General features: G+C 42.5%; 1 protein-coding gene across 1 annotated transcript in view; it reads left to right on the top strand.

Moving 5' to 3' along the window:
- mao (monoamine oxidase) overlaps positions 1-19,321 on the top strand; it is a 54,617-nt gene that overhangs the window by 3,563 nt on the left and 31,733 nt on the right. The window contains exons 2-3 of the mRNA XM_049593370.1: positions 17,062-17,156; positions 18,728-18,865. Of these exons, the coding sequence (XP_049449327.1) occupies positions 17,062-17,156; positions 18,728-18,865 (233 nt within the window). The remainder of the gene's footprint in view (positions 1-17,061; positions 17,157-18,727; positions 18,866-19,321) is intronic.

Genomic DNA, 19,321 nt, shown 5'->3' with positions numbered 1-19,321 from the left:
GGAAGGAGGCAGAATGATACGTCTGAGAACTGGGGAAGGGAGAAAGAGAAATGAGTGTTTGCACAGAGGAAATAGGGAACTTGAAGTGAACTGGAACGAGGATGAAAGCGTTGAAACACACAGAGTAGAAAAGTAAGAGGTTGACAGGGATGTTTTGCTCCTGACCTGACTCAACCTTGCCGTGCAATCCGACGCAGTTATCCCCAAACTGTGTAGTAGATGATTTAGAGAACTTGGCTGCACTTACTGGACTGTGGGCCTATAAACTCTGCTGGATTCCTCGTCTGCACAGACCTTCACCAGGAGAAGTCGGCCATAAAGTTAAACGACTATAAAATTACAACATGCTTAATAGAAATTACGGGTCAGCTCTCCTGAGGACGTTTTCTATGTCTGCAGCGCCAAATTACATTTGTGAACTGAACGTATTACGAGGAGACAAGGTTTGTTTTGAACTTTGGGAAGGACATATGGCTGATAGGCACAGTGTGTGTGTGTGTGTGTGTGCGCGCACCTGCTCTATAACTCTCTCCCATAAACACACAGGGGTAATTTGACTCTGCAAAACGTTTATTCAAAATGTGTTTGCTTGTAGAAGTTGCTGAAAATAGCTCAGGGCTCATTTACACTCCCTTTATATGGAAATCAATCTGTTCAGTTCAATCGTTGTAAATGTCACTACACACATACTTCCATATGTCCTTAGTGTTGGCATAGATACAGTCAGTAGGTGGCGCTAGAGGGTAGAGTCAAAACATCAAACAAGGTGCGGTGGAGGAGGTCATAATGATGCACCCTTAAATGGAGGCAGTGTTGTAGACAGTGGTAGTCTGTAAAGCCTTTAAATACTTCTGGCATTATGACGGAAAAATTCTTTTAACGCACCAAACACTTTCAGTATGGTACCTTTGGAACCAACAGTAACCCTTCAGACATGGTACCTAGACCCTCGGTCTGTTCAGACAGTCCTCTTAAATGCTGCTACATGCTATGGAGAGAGTTTAAGAGGTCCTGATCGCCTTCGGTACGACGAGAAAGTGAAAATGATAGGAGGTGTGTGCCCTTTACAGCTGCCAGCCTCTGTGTGGACGAATGACCCTGTCAGTTCATTCATTCAGTTCATGTCCTGTCGATTCATTACTTAACATTCATTGGAATCAACTTCTTGGCTTTGAACATCTCCTGTTATTGTTGAGATCAACTGACTTTAGCTAGCTAGCTAACGTTAGCCAACTAACCTGTGATAAAGTTAGGTGTAGTGACTGGCTGGATCCCACAGCTTTACCCTGCCGTTTGTTGCAATTCTGTTTTGTTTTTTTATTGTTTGCTGTGCAGTGAACAACGCAGCAACTTTTCGGCATTATGAACTCCTAGCCGCGACTAGCGTCTCTCCCGGGGAGTTCAAAACTCTCACCCAAAAGGGGGCGTGGCTGTTGTTACGGCAGTGAGTGACGTGTTGAAATCATGTATGCCTTGTCTGTGTTTAACGTAGATAGGAATTGATAAGAAAACGTGAGCCAGCTCTGTTTCTGTGCTCATTTTCCTTCCCTGAGCAGCGAGCATGAAGGAGGGAGCTGACGGCCAAGTCCAGCTGGTTGTAGCCTGACAGCTCGCTGCAGCAACAGTCTGTCCATCATCACCTAAGATGGATGAAATAAGAGAACACTTGCATAGCATTTGCTTTCATCCTAGTCACAGAAAAATGTGCTCAGCTTGCCTGCTTGGCACAAATGTTATTACAACAGGATATTTACAGATGTGCTGCTCGATTAAGAGGCAGTGGCACTCATCAGTAAAGTGTCAGACACATGGCACTCCTGGAATTATTATAATTTAGCGTATTGTTGTTGTTTCTGCGCTCGTTTACGTGTTGCTCATGTTGTCATGTTTGGTCATGAAATGAAGCCACGCTTTGCACCGGTTCTTCCTCTCCACCATGACTCCTTCTTCAAGTTTCCAGCAGTGTTGATGCATGACTTTGACGTCATTGTTTTGCGGTGCCACCTTCTAAAAAGGAACTGATAAGCTCAGACACATCCTGATGGATCTAGCAATCGAGAACCAGTTCTTGAATCCCGTCCCCTAATGCTTGAAGGAAAAATACTATTCAAATAATTGTGGTTTTGTTTTTGCATTTCTTGCTCTCAGTTGTAATAATATTGCTCTCATGCCGCATCATTAAACACAACGACATCATTAAATGTAGGTCTAATGGGGCGATTAACCTGTAACCTGAGCAATCAGATGATCACACAGGTTGTAAACAAGACACCCGTTTTGCCAGATTAGCTACCTCTTTGTTCAGAGGTGAAACCAAAATGAGTGCACTGCTAATGTTGCAAATCAATTCCCTCATTGCACAGAAAAACTTTAAGTGCACACACAGACACAGGAAGTTGTGTAAGTGCAGTGAATTTGAGAAAACATGTGCTTTTCTGTAGAGTAGTTTACGCTCATCAGCGCTTGGAAGTAGCTCAGTTATACATCCTGATGCTTCGGCTCATGATGAGGTTTGTCAAGACGTACATAGTAAACAGTTGGCACAGGAGCTACGAGGTGCACCCTGCTCTGCTGATGTGTGCTGCACAGTAAACTTTATTTGTTCAGAGTTGTTTGTACAGTAAAAGGGACTTCACACACAGTGTATGGAGGCAGGTTTGACCTGAGGGATGTCTGAATTTGAATGTGTGTATTTTGTCTGAAAGTGAAGCACTTTGTAACTGTGGTTACAACCTGCAGCTCCTCTCAGCTAACGGAGCTTTAGAGTGGGTTTCACTTGAGTTCATAGCGTTACTGTTGTGGTTAGGGCCGACTCGAATGTCAGTCACTATTCGAATGCTCCATTTTGGTTTGTTTTTTCACTTGTAATCAGTCAGGAAGGAGGCCAGTGTCCTCAGCTCAGTTATAGACCCTCGTTTCAAGCAATTAAATTAGCTGTCCCAGAAGGAAAAGGAGCAGGTGAGACAAAATGTCGACTGTTATCTGTGGCTGGCAACTGTAATGAAACACTTGCTTTGCATCTAGTGAGGCCCGACTTGTTGTGCTTAAGTTATTAATAACTTACAGAAACATTGTTTGTAATAGTCCACCTTCCACCTTCTCTTCCCTCTGTCTATCCCTCTCTGTCTCACACACACGCAGCAGCGCTAAGTCCTACCAAAATTGAGCTTTAAATATTCACAAGGACGCTTCAACAACCTTAAAATGGTCAGTGCTAGTTCTTGTTTACTCTCACACCTCTCATAGCATCGTTTTCGGACGCAGCAGGCAGTTATATTCAGAGAAAAAGCTGCTGTAAATTACCTGCTCAGCAGACAGACACAGTGGTGAACACAGTGGAGCATTTAGCAGCTAACAGACAGATATTTCCCTCAGGAGATGGTGGCGACCAAAAAGAGAGAATAATTCAGCACAGTCTCACAGAATTACATGAAATGTGTAAAACTGTGTGCTAGCAACACGAAAACAACGACAGTGCGAAGTGTATTTTGAACAGTCACAGGTTCAAACACGTTTGTACTTGGACTTTTAGGAGAAGATCAAGGTCTTGGTTAAAATAACTTCCTACAGAATGTTGTTAGGGTTAAGTTGCGTAGTTACATAAAGTCCGTAAAGTGACGTAACTATGTGGACTATCAGTTTCACATGGGACACAGACAGCGTCTCCTAGTTGAAGGTTATTAGTGCCAGCACATGCACAAACTTGTAATGTTCGTGAGAGGTGCTCTCCACAGAAAAGATGACCGTCTCTCTCATCTCGTATCATAACTTGACCCTTTTTCCATTTTCTTTCTCAGTGAAAGTCACAAAAGCTGCTTCAGCCTTATGAAGTAACACTGTGCTCGTCTCTCAGTCCTGTACTGCCCTTCCAGGACACTCAGGCGCACCTGTTGGGTCTGCACAGTATACTATTAGTCTTTAAGTTAAGCTGAACCTGTGTCACATCGTGTCGTGAGGCAGCGTGAACCCTCTCTGACAGCCCCTCTAATTACTCTCAACACATCTGCAATCGTAGAACTCCACTTTCTCCATCCAGCTGTGCAAACAAGACAACCTGTTGGCTGAGCCGCCAGATATAATCATTACATGGGCAGCTCATGTGTGTTTCCATTTGTAATTCTCTGCGTGCCTGCGCCTCTGTGTTTGCCTTGTGTGTGTGTGTGGCAGGTAAAGCCATGAGAACTGTGCAGCTGTAATCTCAGCTGTGTTAATCTTATAAATGATGACACTGATTGTGGAAAAGAAAAAGTAGCTGACGGATGTTTGCACAACACAAAGTCCCCCGTCTCCTTGTGGGAAATGTTCCCATTTTCCTTTTCAGGCTGAATTATTTTTCAGCTGTTATCACATTGTCTCTCCGTGAGCTGTGTTCAATATTTACATGAAGGTAAATGGTAGCATTAAAGCAGCTGATGATGGAGATACCCTTCAAAGTAGGAGCCGTCCTGAGATTTATCAGTCTGAACGCCGGGACGCAGGCTGTATCTTTTCATGCCTGCAAAATGTGAGGTCGGGCGTTTGGTGCTTCTCTTGTGCCTTCTCTGTGGCAACTTTCAAGGGGTGTGGTCTGAATTTGTAAAAGTTGAACTTTGTTGTTCTCAGGATGCAGCTGTCATGCCCTGAGAAAATGGCGCTTGGGAATGCTTGCACACTGTGACAGCATTGCTCTTGTTATATTTGTTAGCTTTTCTTAAGGGGTTATGTCCAGATCTGAGAAGTGCAGAAAAAAATTCCTGATGTCTCAGACTAGTCTCAGTTGTTAGTTTCAAGTCGTCTTCAAAACAGCATGGTGTTCATTTAGTAAATTATGGCCTCATTTAGGGGAAAAATACACCCTAAGACAGGGATGCTTTATGGTGTGGCTACCTTGTGATTGAAAAGTTGACAACAACCTGTCAATCAGGAGAGAGATGTAGAGATGCCCCCGAGCGCCACCCTCTCATCCAAATATGGTCAGAAAAATACAAAATAAAATAAATAAAAATAAAAAAATAAGATAGCGATGGCAAACTCTAGGGCTACCCCCTCATAGTCGACCAAACGTTAGTCGACCAGAAAGGTCATTAGTCGTCAAGATTTCACTGGCCGCTTAGTCACAGAAAAGTCAAAATAAATCCAAAGTGTGGGGTCATTTTGAGAAGGTGAAGGACGAACCCAAGGTGATATGTAAACTCATCTTCATTGGTCGACTACAAACATGACGTATCATCTGAAACATGGAAGTAGCTACATGCCCATTAGGCCACAGCGTCATTAACAGGCGGCTCGCTCAGTGTGTGACGTGCACTTGGAGATAAAATATAGGCCTATATTAATGAAGGTTCATTAGTACGGTTTTGTATTTCTCTGTAATGTAGCACAGTGTTAACAATGTTACTGATACTATTCTTTCTCACACCTTCAACTCAAACCGCCAAAATATATCATTACATTCATATCAGAAACATGCAGGAGACTAGTCCACTGATGGACCCTGATGAGGACTGTTGGTCGACTAGGAAAACTGTTAGTCTTGGGCAGCTCTAGTGACATCATGGTGGCTAGGTCCACTTCTTTTATAAAGCCTGTGGTTTTTCCCAAAATGTTTTCCTTTAACTAAACGTAATCATCCGCCAAGAGTAGGGCGGCAGTAGCTCAGTCTGTGGGGACTTGGTTTGGGAACTGGATGGTCGCCAGTTTGAGTCCTTGTATGGACCAATGAATGGAGTGTGGACTGGCAGCTGGAGAGGTTCCAGTTCCCTTCCTGGGCACTGCCGAGGTGCCCTTATACAAGACACCGAAACTGCTCCAGGGGCACTGTTCATGGCTGACCCTGCACTACCCCCTTGTTGCATGTGTGTGTAGGGGGATTCACGAAAAGACGCATTTCAATTGCCAATCGCCTGAAAATCTGTTTAGATTGCCCTAAGTAATCTTCGACTCAACGCTCACTGTTCTCAGACTAATGTTGTGTCTGGTGAAGCAGTTTTCATCTCTATAAAATATTCAGTGAAGAACTCAAATTGTTTCACATCGTTCTGTCTCTGTGCCAGAGCAAAATAGTTTCTTATATTTCTCTCCAGCCTGCTCCCTCTCACATCTGTCTGTCTGCATTTCAAGCTATCATGTAATTGCTCGTCAATATTGCTCCTCAGTTTGTTGCCCGTAAACCACCAATCAGTGTCTCGGAGCTGAGAACATGAGACGGGGAAAATGTGATTGCTGCGTGTCTCGTAAATGTCTCTCCCTCTGGATCAATATGGAGCCTTTCAGGGCCCTGATTCAAGTGGCTCACTTGTCACTCAGCTGGTATTGGATTTTTTGTTTGTGTTCCTGAGAAAAAAACATCATACATAGCTGCGGTGCACACCAACACACACACGCTGGGGGTTTTCAAAGAAAATAAAATGTCACACACTGACAGTATTTAACAGCTTGGCATCACACAGTGTACTCTGAGAAGACAAACCAGCAGTTGTCAGATGGTTTGTGTTTTATTGTGTCATGGGGAGCCGAATGTGACTTCTCTTAGAAGAACATGTTCACAGAAATCATGTCTTATTTACAGTTTCAGCTCTTAGAAGAGAGTGAAGGTTGGGGATCTGGGGAAAAGAATATGTGGGCTGCAAAACTGAGACTGATACTGTCATACATCTATAGTGGAAAGTAACGAAGTACACTGACTCAAGTACTGTACGTACGTAAAGGGACAGTTCACCCCAAAATCAAAATACATGTTTTTCAAGCCTGGTCTCACTCTGAAGTCGTTGAAATCCAGTGCTTGGGCAGTGACATACCTTCCTGATATTTCTCTGGGGTATACCATAGACTTGGGGCAGCAGTGGCTCAGTCCACAGGGACTTGGGTTGGGCTGCCAGCTCAAGTCCTTGTCCAGACCAAAATATGGAGTGTGGACTTGTAGCTGGAGAGGTGCCAGTTCACCTCCTGGGCACTGCCAATGTGCCGAACCCCAACTGCTCAGGGCGCCTGTGCAAGGCAGCCCCCTCGCTCTGACATCCCTCCATTTAATGCATGTACAGGTCCTGTTTGTGCACGTGTGTGTATTTTGGGCCTGTGTGTGTGTGTGTGTGTGTGTGTGTGTTTATGACAACAGAGTGAAACTATTTGAATTTTCCCTCGGGGATTAATAATGGACAGTTATTGTGACGTCGCCCATTGGTTTGTGGACTGATAAGCCTTCAGTTCAACCACTAAAAAATCAATTTAAATCTATTTCAATTAAATTACAAATTCTCAGACAACACATTCTGATACGTCGACACTTTAAGCCAACAAAAAAGAATTTAGTATTTTAGTATTGTCAGTTGTCTGGCATGATTTTGTACCTGTGTGTAGCAGCAGTGATCTGTGTCAATACAGCCAATAATCAATCAATGATCATTCCAGTTTTGCCCTTATTTGGAAACAGACAATATTCCTGCTAAGCTGTTTATGTGGCTAATGAAAATCAATATTCCACTAATATTCCAGTTTACATGCAGCTGTGCATACTGTGATTAACATGCCCTGACCTTATTTATCATGTCAAATATAGAAAACTGGAACAGCTGGAGCTGCTTGACAGGATTTTTTCAGTTTACAACAGGTGGCGGACATGTTTGTCTGTGCAAACACACCTTCCCTCTTTCATTCCTTCAACCACCTTCTTGAAAAAGTTGGCACTCTGATATTTGCACATATCCAAGAACCTGTTGTTATCAAAGTCTTTCATGAGGTTTAAAAGTATGTGTTTTTCCTTCCTGACCAGAAATGTGGGCTTTTCTCTTGGGCTTGTACTCAGCCTTGCAAACTGTTGAATAGTTGGTCAGTGTACAACATCTCGATGGCAACGCACAGAGCCGACCAGTCAAGAGGCCATGTGTCACAAACTGTGCAAAAACCCCAGTTGAGACGCATGTTCCTACTGGGCTGTATACATGTCCAAATATTGCTGTTAAAACATGTCTTACTGAATTCAGAAAAAGGCCTAATTTGGAATATCCAAATGGAATAAGTGTGTGCATGTAAACCTAGCCAGTGTCGCCGGTGCCGCCATAGTACTTGTCATCACTGTCTTCACTGGGTGGTCTGGTTGAGTAAAACAGCCGCAGGCTTTTTTTAATACACATTTAATAGATTTTATATTGATAAATATTTGTACACAGATGCTTTTGGAGTGTTCAGTCTGTGCTGTGTTTGTGAAAAAATGTATCAGTGTATTTATATTGAATTACTGTCAAAGATGGCAGAGATTCAGTCCAGAAACAGTGGGAGATGGGGGTTTCTGCACACACACACACACACACACACACACACACACACACACACACACACACAATGCAGTTTGTTCCTGCCAAGTGGCTCCATCTTAACAATTACTGTTGTCAAGGAAACAGTGTCTGCCCCTATCTCTTTTTCCAGCACAGAGGGCAGAGGATGAAAAGGTGTGTGTGTGTGTGTGTGTGTGTGCGCGCACTGTGTTTCTGCACAAAGAGCAACCCAAACTCCTGACAGCCAAGCACCTTCAGGTCAAACACATAAATAATAAATGTATTGCTGAAACTTAAATTCTGACCATGGGCAATTAAAAAAAAAAAAACACGGTCAGTTTTATTTTCTTCCTGTCAAACGTCTCAGAGAGAGACGAGACAATTAGGTCAACCAGCGCCCCGAGGTGCTGCTGTGGTGGAGAGGAGGGGAGCCATGGTGGAGGATCAGGACAAATAAAGAAAGATAACTGAGAAGAAAAGAGATAAAACAGGAGCAGAGAGATGGAAAGAAAGATACATCTGTAGTAGAGCGAGAATCAGAGGAACTAATTCTCCACATTATTAGCACTGCAAAATTTTCCGACATTATTGCACAAAAAAAGTGCACTGTGAAATTCTCCTACATTTGCACCAAACAACATTGCATGGCAGAGATCTAACATTATTGCACCAATTTTGTACCGACAAAATATCCTTCATTATTACACCAAACAAATTTGCACTGCCAAATTCTCCTACATTCTTCCAGCAGTTTCAACACTGCCCAAGTCTCCTGCATTATTACACCAAAAATTGTTTGTATCAAACAATTGTTCCCTGCCAAATTTACCTGCTTTTTTTGCACCAAAAAACTTGCACTGTAAAACTCTCCTACATTATTGTACCAAAGACTCTGCGCTGCCAGATTCTTCTACATTAAAACACCAAACAATTTTGCACTGCCAAATTCTCCTACAATATTGCATCCAGCAATTTCTCCCACATAATTGCACCAAAACATTTTTAACTGCCAAAGTTTCCAACATTATTGCACCACACAATTTTGCACTGCCTTTATGCATGCTTGTTCTTTGTGTTTTTAGCTTCAGATACTGAACATGCAGCAGCCTTATATGACACGATTAGCAACAGGGACTACCTTTAAAAAGTGGTTATGTTGAGTAGAAATGCTTTTTAATCAAGGTAAAACATTTACAAAGAATGCAGCTTACTTGATTCTACCTGAGAGAAGCATTTTTGTGTATTATTTATTAAGTAATAATAATCTTTACTTGCAGAAAGGTTTGTAAAATGAACGCAGTAAAAATTCATCAAACACACTTCTCCGGAAATGAAAAATAGATGGAGGGATAAAAACAGACACACAAAAGGTGGATTATTAGCAGCTCAGTGAACTTGATGTTTAATGAGCACAAAGCCTCAACTCTCCGTCCGCTTCCTGCTCCATGAAACTGTGTTTTGCTGCCCTTTACTCTCTTTTTCTCTGCACGCAGTTGTCATGGAACAAATTGATATTAAATATACCTGCACTCATTTGCTCCAGGCTTATAGAATTGTTTGACCCATCGATGCACAGCCCAATCAACCTCACTTATCATATCTCCTCCCTTCCCGTGTCTGATCCCTCCTTAAATGCATATGCACAAAGGAGGGAGATGCCTTGCTGAATGCACACCAGCGGCGCCTCAGATGACAGGAAGACACGCGCTTCAAGGCCGTCCTATCTGTTTGATAAATATCAAGCATGGCTTTAGGTGCAGAAAGCCTGGAAAGGCACAGGAGCTCTGGCTCAGAGTGAGGAGAGGAGGAGGCGGAGGAGGAGGAGGAGGAGGAGGAGGAGGAGGAAACATCTCTCTTTGATTTTCCACGGTTTCCACCAAAGACTCGCTGACCTTTTTCCTCCATTTGTAATCCCTTCAGGCATGTGTCATGGCAGGGGGGGATAGAATGGAAGAATTTAAGATTAATTAAAGCTTCTTTTAATGTTATAGATTATCTGATAACATTGTGTGGTGAAGTCGTCTTTAAGTTGCAGACGCCCCCGCTGCACCTGGCTAATGTTAGTGAGTGGTTGTGAGAGTGTGGTATGCAGTTAGTCTTTCAGCTGCTTGACAGTGTGACAGCATGCAGGACTGCAGATGTTTGTCCAGTGTTTTTCTCTCTGTAAACACAACCTACGAAAAAACAGATTTGTTTTACTTGTTTCTCTTACACATTATGATATTTCCAAAACAAAATTCCTCGAGTACACGCACATAATCTCACATTATCTCCTCTCTCTGCGCCAGCGATAGCTGTGGCCAGAGGCATTATGCTTTGGGTGGTCCGTCCCATTCTTGTGAACGCAGTATCTCAAGAAGGCCTTGAGGGAATTTCCTCAAATTTGGCACAAACGTCCACTTGGACTCAAGGATGAACTGAATAGAATATGGTGTGTGAAGGTCAAAGGTCAACATCACTGTGACCTCACAAGATATGTTTCTGCACATGACTCAAGAATTCATACACTAATTGACCCTTCGCTAATTCCCGCCCCCAGGCGCAGACTGGCCAATCATAATGTAGCATCGGGCCGGCTAGACCAGGGTCTGACAACAACACAGCTGTGCTCCATTGACTCTAATGCAGTCATTTCAGATTTCCTTCATTTTCAGGCTGGTTTTGTGGATTTGGAGCTAAATGTCAAGTGTTAATGAAAAGGATCAGCACTCAGGTTATTCACTGAGTGCTGATCCTTTTCTAGAGCACAAACTTCTTGTGTTTATTTGAACTTGTTACCTGGAGAGGTTGGAAAAAGATAAACGTTTCTTCCCTGTTCCAAAACCAAAATCAAACCCTGAAAAGTGTAGGGTTAGCTAGGAAACATTTGATCAGATACTGAATTGACCTATGGCTAAACCACGCCCCCCTCCACTCACTTGGACAAACTATCAACATTCAGTGCCCGGCGCTATGGCAGGTGTCACAGTACACGGCATTTCACAGGAGGCAACTGATGATTTTTGGGGACATAACGATCAGATGTCATTGAGAAGTAACCAAAAGGGCCTAAACTACGCATTGGAGGGATATATTCATCATTTTATTGTTGAGAAGGGCGATGAAAAGCTTAAATTACAAGCCAAAATTTACAGGTCACAGTGTACGCTTGTGAACCGCATCTGGTTGCCGTCACCATCAAAGACAACAAGTTAAAGTGCCACTGAAGTTAAGGTTTTTGGCTCCGAATATGAGAAAAGGATAACGGCCTTTTTACCATCTTTACCAAGAGTGTCTCTCCGTTAGTTTGGTGCTACAGTATTTACACTGAATCATTCAGCATAACGTTTGCCAACCTTTGTTATCTCTGCCATTACAGATAAGTTAATGAAGCTAAGCTCCAGAAGTTAACGTTAGCTTAACTAGAGCCCTTTGGACAACAGCTAACAATGATGTACCATCACCAAAGTACAAAACTAGAACAAAATAGGCTAATGAACTCCCAGCAAACAAGGTGACATGATGAACAACGCAGCTAGGAGCTAACGTTAGGCTAACTTTAGCTAATGTTAGCTAGAGATGTTAAAGATAACTTTATTTTTCTTTGCAGCAAAGTGACAATATGTTGCCTCAAACACAATGTTGACTTACCTTAGAACAGATGTAGACATCATTGTTAATCTTATTCACGTTGAGTTGATGTTGTGGTCTAACGTTACCACACAACTTTATCCAAAGGAGACACTTTTCTCGCTTGAGATGTTGTTTAAAGTGTAAAAAAATACACCTGGTCGCCCAGCCTCTCAGGATACCTTGTGTCAGAGTTGCATGTACCCCATGCACACCCTTTGACCATTTTTAAACTTCAAATCTCAGAAAAAGCTCATAAAACCCAACAAAACTGACTTTCTGTAATGCATTTCAATGGATGTGTATGGGAATGGCTATGCGCACTGTGATTGGCTCATCGTGTTTGAGGCGGGACTTAGCCATAGGTCAGTTGGTGACTCTAATCTTGGGTGTCCACTCTGAAACTGTGCTGATTGTACAGATCTTCTGTGCTGCCAGGTTGAAGATATGTTTGCACCAGCCATGTTTTAGAATACTCATCTTGTCTGAAACAACATTTGAAGCATTGACTGTTGTCATGGCTGCATCTGAGTCTGGACAGACATGGATGTAAACGGTAACTGCAACTTGACTAGTTCAAAGAGACATACAACAACAGGGCGGTAATTCGAGTTCTGTCTTTCTTTTGGTCTCTCTTCCTGTCTGCTGCATGAGTTGAATTTCAATCTGCCTCTCTGTCTCTCCTCTCAGCTGAAGTTTAGTTCAGGAACAGTCTTAGCATGTTGATTTTTCCAGCGGTGCGGCTCATTCCTCTTCTTCGCTTCATGGTGGGGGGATGGAGATAAACAAAAGGAGAAAGCTCATTCTGAATCCTTTGAAGTGATGAGAGCTTTATTCTGATGCATTAGTCATATTTATACAAGGCTTTCATATGTACATATATATATTTATAAAGAATTATGTCTCCATTAAGACAAACAAGCTCCCTGATCAAAGCGATATCCCAACAGGATGCTACTTTTCGCAGTGATTGCTGTAGGCATAAACAAGAGATGCAGACAGATGCTCTTTGTTTTCCAAGACAGAGACTGACCTTTTGAGCTGAGCGCAGGTAATAGCATCAATTTAACGGGGGAAGATTTGTGAGCCTCCTCTGGTCAGGACTAATGCTTTCTCCAAAGCCTGGCAGGGTGGGCGTGTTTGCACAGGGAGAGAGGGCTGAAGTTGGGTAATGCAGGACAAAGTCTGTTTAAACTAATATAAACCTCACTCACTTCAGAGCTTAGCTGGATTTAGAAGGAGAGAGTACGATGGGACGGTTAGAATGGAATTTAGGAAAACATTTGCACAGATGTGGGAGCCTGCTGAGGGGGAAGCTCTGAGCTAAGATGTATGGCCAAACGTATGTGGACGTCTACAGACTTTGGCCTCGAGCTGTTTTTTGTATGATTTGGGTGAGGGCCCTCAGTGTCCCTAAGGAGAAATGTTACTGCAATAGCATATGAATATATTTTGATAACATCAATCTTTCAATAGAGCTTCATTTCAAATTACAGCAAATCAATTGCCAAAATAAACGTTGGCATTGTATATTTCTGCAAACCATGGATACATTACATTTAGACTTTATTATGTAGCAGATACCAGGTTTAAGATGTGTGTGAAGCACCCTCATTTTTTAATATGTAGCTTCTTTGCAGCAACATCCATATTCTAAGCATTATCATCTGTCATGGCTCCATATGAGTTAAGACAGACATGGATGTTAATAACAACTGACGATGCACATCAGTGGGGCACTAAAAAAAACTTCCACATTTGGTGGCACAAATGCTGCTGGAAATGCAGCAGTGGGTTGGTAGAAAACACTAGGGCTGTACCCAAATATTCGAATATTCGAATATTCGTTTCTATGGGTAGGTATTCGTTAGGAAAATTTGGTATTCATATTTGTTTTTTTTATTTACTTTTTTTTTTAACATATTTTTTTGGTGCTAAATGTAGTCTTTTTGTTGTTGGTAAATGTAGGTTATCAATAAAAATCAAACTTTTAAATTGCATTGTTAAAAATGTGAAAATATAGTATCGCCTACCAACAGAGCTTGTGCGCATGGCACGCTTGAGCGCATCCGTCTGAGGCTGTGGATCAATGCCAAGTTTTACCATTTTATCACTATTACCTCTAACTTGTAGCTGTTTTTTCGTTATCTTTTGAATTTAATATGAATTATGGAACCGTTTTTGTCAACGTTTGTTTCCCCCGTTTTGTACAATAAATTATTGTTTAAAGTTTCAACAAGTTTCTTTTGGAGTGTGTTCTGAAAACGACCACGGACTGTCACCTGCTCAACGCATCAGTACCTCTGGATGCCATGACAGTAATAGTAATATTACAGTAATAAAATAGCCAATAATGTCCTGCAGGTTACGGGTCGACCCGCGCATCACTACTCAACTCAGTCTATAAGGCTGTACACAACAGTAGACATTATATTCTATTCAGGCCGGCAGAACCAGCAGCGCATCGGCTCTACAGTGCCTCTACATTAACCATTTTATTGCAGCACAGAGTGTCTGCCAGCAACCAATTACTTGCAGAGGCTTCCTACAACTTGTTTCAACGGTTCCGATTTAATCAGAAGACAAATTAAACAGGATGACTAGCCAATGTGAAAATCAAAAGAAACCATAGAATAATGTACTGAAGGAGACTGTTGTGCCATCACATTTTTTGTGGTTTGAGAGCAAAGATCTGGTCGCCGCTGTGCAAAACTCCACAATACAATTAGGTCCGGAAAAAAAACTTAAACAAACACAAACGCAGCTGGAAAAACAGCGATTGGTCGCTCATGTAGGTGTGCAGTGGTCTGAAGCTTGGCAGGCGTTTTGTCTACATGTCATGCCATCCACCATCCCTTCCAACCCCAGATGACAAAGTCGACTCATACTACGTCACTTTAGAAACACTGATATGATACATATTAAATGTTACGTATGCATGGTTTGCAGAAATGTACAATGCCATTTTCTTTCTGGTGACTGGAATGAGCTCAAAATAATGCCGTGAAAACAGCAGGTGGGAGCTAGAGATTACTAAAGATGAAGGTACTGTCAGCAAGAAACATTTGAAATGTTAAAAACACTTCTGGAACAAGCAGTTTCTCCCACTTGGCAGCTCTGTCGGATCTCCGACAGTGAGCCAAGTTTTATCGCCCAGCGTCAGTGTTCACTCGTGCTCTTGTGGCTGAATGGGATCAAATCCCTGCAGTGGAAAGCTTTTCCAGAAGAGTGGAGCCTGTCAGAGTCCATGCTTTATGAATGAGATGTTCAGCAATCCTAAATGGGTTTGATGTTAAGGTGTCCACATACATTTGGCCATGTAATATTTGGTATCTTTTTAGTAACCACTCATCTCTGTCCCATATAAATCACTTTCTGTGTGTGACTTCTGTGCCGTTAAACGTCTGCTGCACTGACGTAGTCCAGTGCTGCTGAGCCATATGCTGCACACTAATCCTCTACATGTGTGTGCATGCCTAAGTGCATTTATGTTATGTCTTATTGAATTAAAGTTATGGCGGGGATTGCCTGAGGTCAGTGTGTGAAAAGCCTTTTTCCTGTGGTCAGTCAGTCAGTCAGTCAGTCAGTCAGTCAGGAAGTCAGTCAGTGTGTGTGAAAGTCATGCTCTACTCTTTGCTCTGCCCTCTGTATTTGCTCACATGATCAGCAGGTCAGCTGATTTGTGATTTGTTGTGGAAGTGTTTCTCTCTGCAATGATCCTCCCTTCCCCCCATGCTCTCCCATCTTTCCCATAGCTCTCTGAATATCCAGCCAAGTCATTTGAAAGGCCAACGTTAGGTGGTTAATCCCTCACTTAATCCTTTTTCAACAAAGACCTGTTGTATAAGAAAATATATACTCTATAAAAGCATGAAGGAGCAAAACTTAAACAGACGTAAGTTTAAGTGGTACCATGGTAAGTTGACTTGCAGAGGAGAAACAAGATTTGTTCCGCTAACAAAATCCACCTTTGATCTTCATCTCTCTCGTCAGATTTTCCAAATAATCCCCTTCAGCCATCTATTCTGTCTGAAAGTTACCTAACCAAGAAAGCCCCACAAAGACATGATGAAAGGCTCCGTTCAAGAAAGGTGTGGCACCGAGCCATTCTGTCATAAAGTCTGACAGACCTCCTCCACTCCTGGGCAGCTTTAGTGTGAGAGCACCAAGGAGGGAATTCAGCTTAGTCGCCAGAAAAAATTTAGGCATTGTACTTGGCTTAGGCGGTAATTTGTCATACCTTTATGAACCTCCCCACCCCAACCAATGAGTTTGCTACTTTCCACAAGCTCCCTATAGCTTTTTTAGTCCTCTGAATACACAGTAAAAACTCACAAACAGATTGGTTGAAATAATCTCTAAGGGTGCTTTCTGACCTTTGGTGCTTTGGTCCGAATCAGGGAGTAGTTTTGTTCCAAAGTTGCATAGTTTTCTAGAGTTGGTTCGTCTTCTCACGGCAGCATTTACAAGCAGACCAGCTGCTGTGCACTGTGCTGCGAGTTCAATAGAAAGAGGAACACCTGTATGTTTGACAGTATTGCAAGTCATATTTTTGGGACTGTTATACCAGGATACTGCCCAAGCCTACATTGTATGTTTTTACAACCTATGAATACATTACATTTGCACGTTATTTTGTATTAGATACAAAGATGCTTTATGTTTCAATAATACTGTGATTGACATGCGGTGAGGTTTAGGCACAAAAATCACTTGATTGTGGTCAGGAAAATATTATGTTTAGGCTTTAAATACATGATTTTGGGGGCATACTCCCGGCTTGAAAAGCAGAGACGGGTTGCTACAAAATACCCACGTTTGGGGGCTAAAAAGCTGCTGGGAAAATAGCAATGACGTGCTGAAACACAACTGGTTTTATTGCTTATTGGTCTTGAACAATGGTCTGTAGCTTGGCAAGCATCTCGCCTGGGTGTCACGCCATCCACCAACATTGACATGATACATATAAAATGCACATGTGTAACATATTTGTGGTTTCTGGTGACTGGGCTGTAAAATTAAGACTAAAGAAAGCACTCACCAACAGTCTCACATATTTCATATTTCAAACAGACATCATTATACACCAGCACCTGACATTCATGCACAATTAGTATACAAGTCTTATCTTGCCTGTTGTGAAGTGTAGGAAGTGTGCTGCATGTGTCCTCACTCACCCTTGTGTTTCTCTTTCTGTCTGCAGGTTTGAGTGCAGCAAAGCTGTTAAAAGCCAGTGGGCTTAGCCCTGTAGTCCTGGAGGCCAGGGATCGGGTTGGTGGTCGCACCTTCACTGTGCAGGTAAGACCAGGAAATAAAATCAAAAATAAATTAGAAATGCCAAAATATATGAAACTAAGATTAATGAGCTTTGCTTTGCATGAAACAGTGCATTGCAGTAGTTTAGCCTACTCATAATAAATGCATGCTTTAGTGGGTGGTATTAGGGCCCAGTTGCAGCACATAGGAACAGCTGGCAATGATGTTTGCTGTTACAGTTCTGCAGGTATAGGGCAGGGCTAGTAAACAGCACACAATACAGTTCAACACTCCAGCAAAGTCTCTCTACAAAGTTCCTGGCAGCCCGGCTGATTTGGCAAGCTGAACCGGGCCAGGAGGCAGGTGAGTGAGCAGTGGTGTTAGCCCAACAGGAAACACAGTTCAGCTCAGTAACAGGCAACGGTAGCCAGGGGGCATAGTCAAAGAGGCAGAAAATTCAGAACCAGGTAAAGTAGACAGTCCAAGCACACAAAGGGACGGGCAGAAAGTAGATCAAGGCCAGGTGGAGGATAGAGAAGCCAACAGATGAGTACTCACAGGATGCATACACAATGGTGAGTGTAGCAACACAGTGAAAATCTCCGGACCACAAGCAACCACAGGTAAGCAGACTGGAATACTCAGTTTGCAGCGTCGCTGTCAGATGGTAATGCCAAGCAACCACAGGCAGACAGGAACCAAGGACCCAGAAACAGGTCTTGTGGTTAGGGACAGAAGGCTGGAGCGTTTACCAGGAATCAGACAAAGCAAGCAGGTCAGGTCAGCAGCGTAAAATCAGTCCGTAATTAAGGGCTGGAGAGCCTTGCATGAATGTTGAAGAACAATCTGTGTTTGTGGGGCCGGGGTATATGCATTGGCTGTGAGTAATCAGGAGCAGGTGAACAGAGTTGCCTAATGGGCATCACTGAAGCTCAGGCGTTGCAGACCAGGGCGAATAGAAAATTAAGAGCAGGTGATCAAGAATGCAGGACTGTGACACATGCACAAACCCCTCTTTCTTCTCCAGGAGACAAAAAAAAAGTCTTACGTTGGCAGTATTTCTTAAAGCGATAGATAGCTGTTCCAGTTATGCTCCTCAAAGTTCCTGCAAAGTTAGTTAGTCACGGTTGATAACGCCCAGATTTCTTGTGTTGTAATGTGCTGAAATAGTTTAATAAATTATAGGAACATTATTTATCTTAATGTATTTGAACTGATAACAAGGAACATTGTTTTGTCCTGATTTACTTTGATGAATATTTGGGTCATCCATAGATTAACGACAAAGTAAAGGAGGAGTCAAAGGGGGTTGGGTTATCAGGATCAACAGCCATGCAGAGTTGGGTGTCATCTGCATAGCAGTGAAAGCAGAAAGTTCTGAATTGTCAACATGCAAAGACTGAAAACTAGTGGACCCAGGACAGAGCCTTGTGGTACTCCACATGGACTTCTTTGTCATGAGAAGCTTTTTAATGATCTGATAGGCAGGACTGAAACTTTTTCCAACCTATCAATGAGACTTTTGTGATCAACAGTGTATTTCTTTTTCCATTTCTATTTCTTCTTTTATTTCTCTGTTTATGGTCCTATGTGTTTTTTCCTTTCTTTTTCAGAATAAGGAGACAAAGTGGGTTGATCTGGGTGGGGCTTACATCGGACCAACTCAGAACCGCATCCTCCGTTTGGCCAGAGAGTACGGTGTTCAGACCTACAAAGTCAACGAGCAGGAGAGCCTGGTGCATTATGTCAATGTGAGTATCTCATTGTCTGTGTGTGATTTTTAGGATGGCAGATAATATTCTGCTTCAAGCTTCAGCTGGAGTCATGTCTTCGCAAGCATATGAGAGAGCTAGATCATTCAATTTGATTTCTGCAGTAAGTTTTCACCATTTCCAGAAGACAGCTTTCAGGGAATATCTCCAAATTACGCACAAACGTCTGCTTGGACCCAAGGGTGAACTGATTAAATTTTGGTGGTCAAAGGCCAAGTATGTGAATACGTAGGTTAGATGGAATTTGACTCTGTTCTGTTTCTGTCAGTGAACTTACATACTCATAGACATACAGCAGAGCAAGAACAACAAAGCTTAACAAAGTCACGTCAAATCAATTTAATTTATATAACCCTACATTACAAACCAAAAATTTGCCTTAAGGGGTTTACAATCTGTACAGCAAATGACATCATCTATCCATAGGCCCTCGAT

The sequence above is a fragment of the Epinephelus fuscoguttatus genome, linkage group LG13 (assembly GCF_011397635.1).
Source record: "Epinephelus fuscoguttatus linkage group LG13, E.fuscoguttatus.final_Chr_v1".
Taxonomy (NCBI): domain Eukaryota; kingdom Metazoa; phylum Chordata; class Actinopteri; order Perciformes; family Serranidae; genus Epinephelus; species Epinephelus fuscoguttatus.
This window is presented reverse-complemented; position numbering and strand designations above follow the sequence as displayed.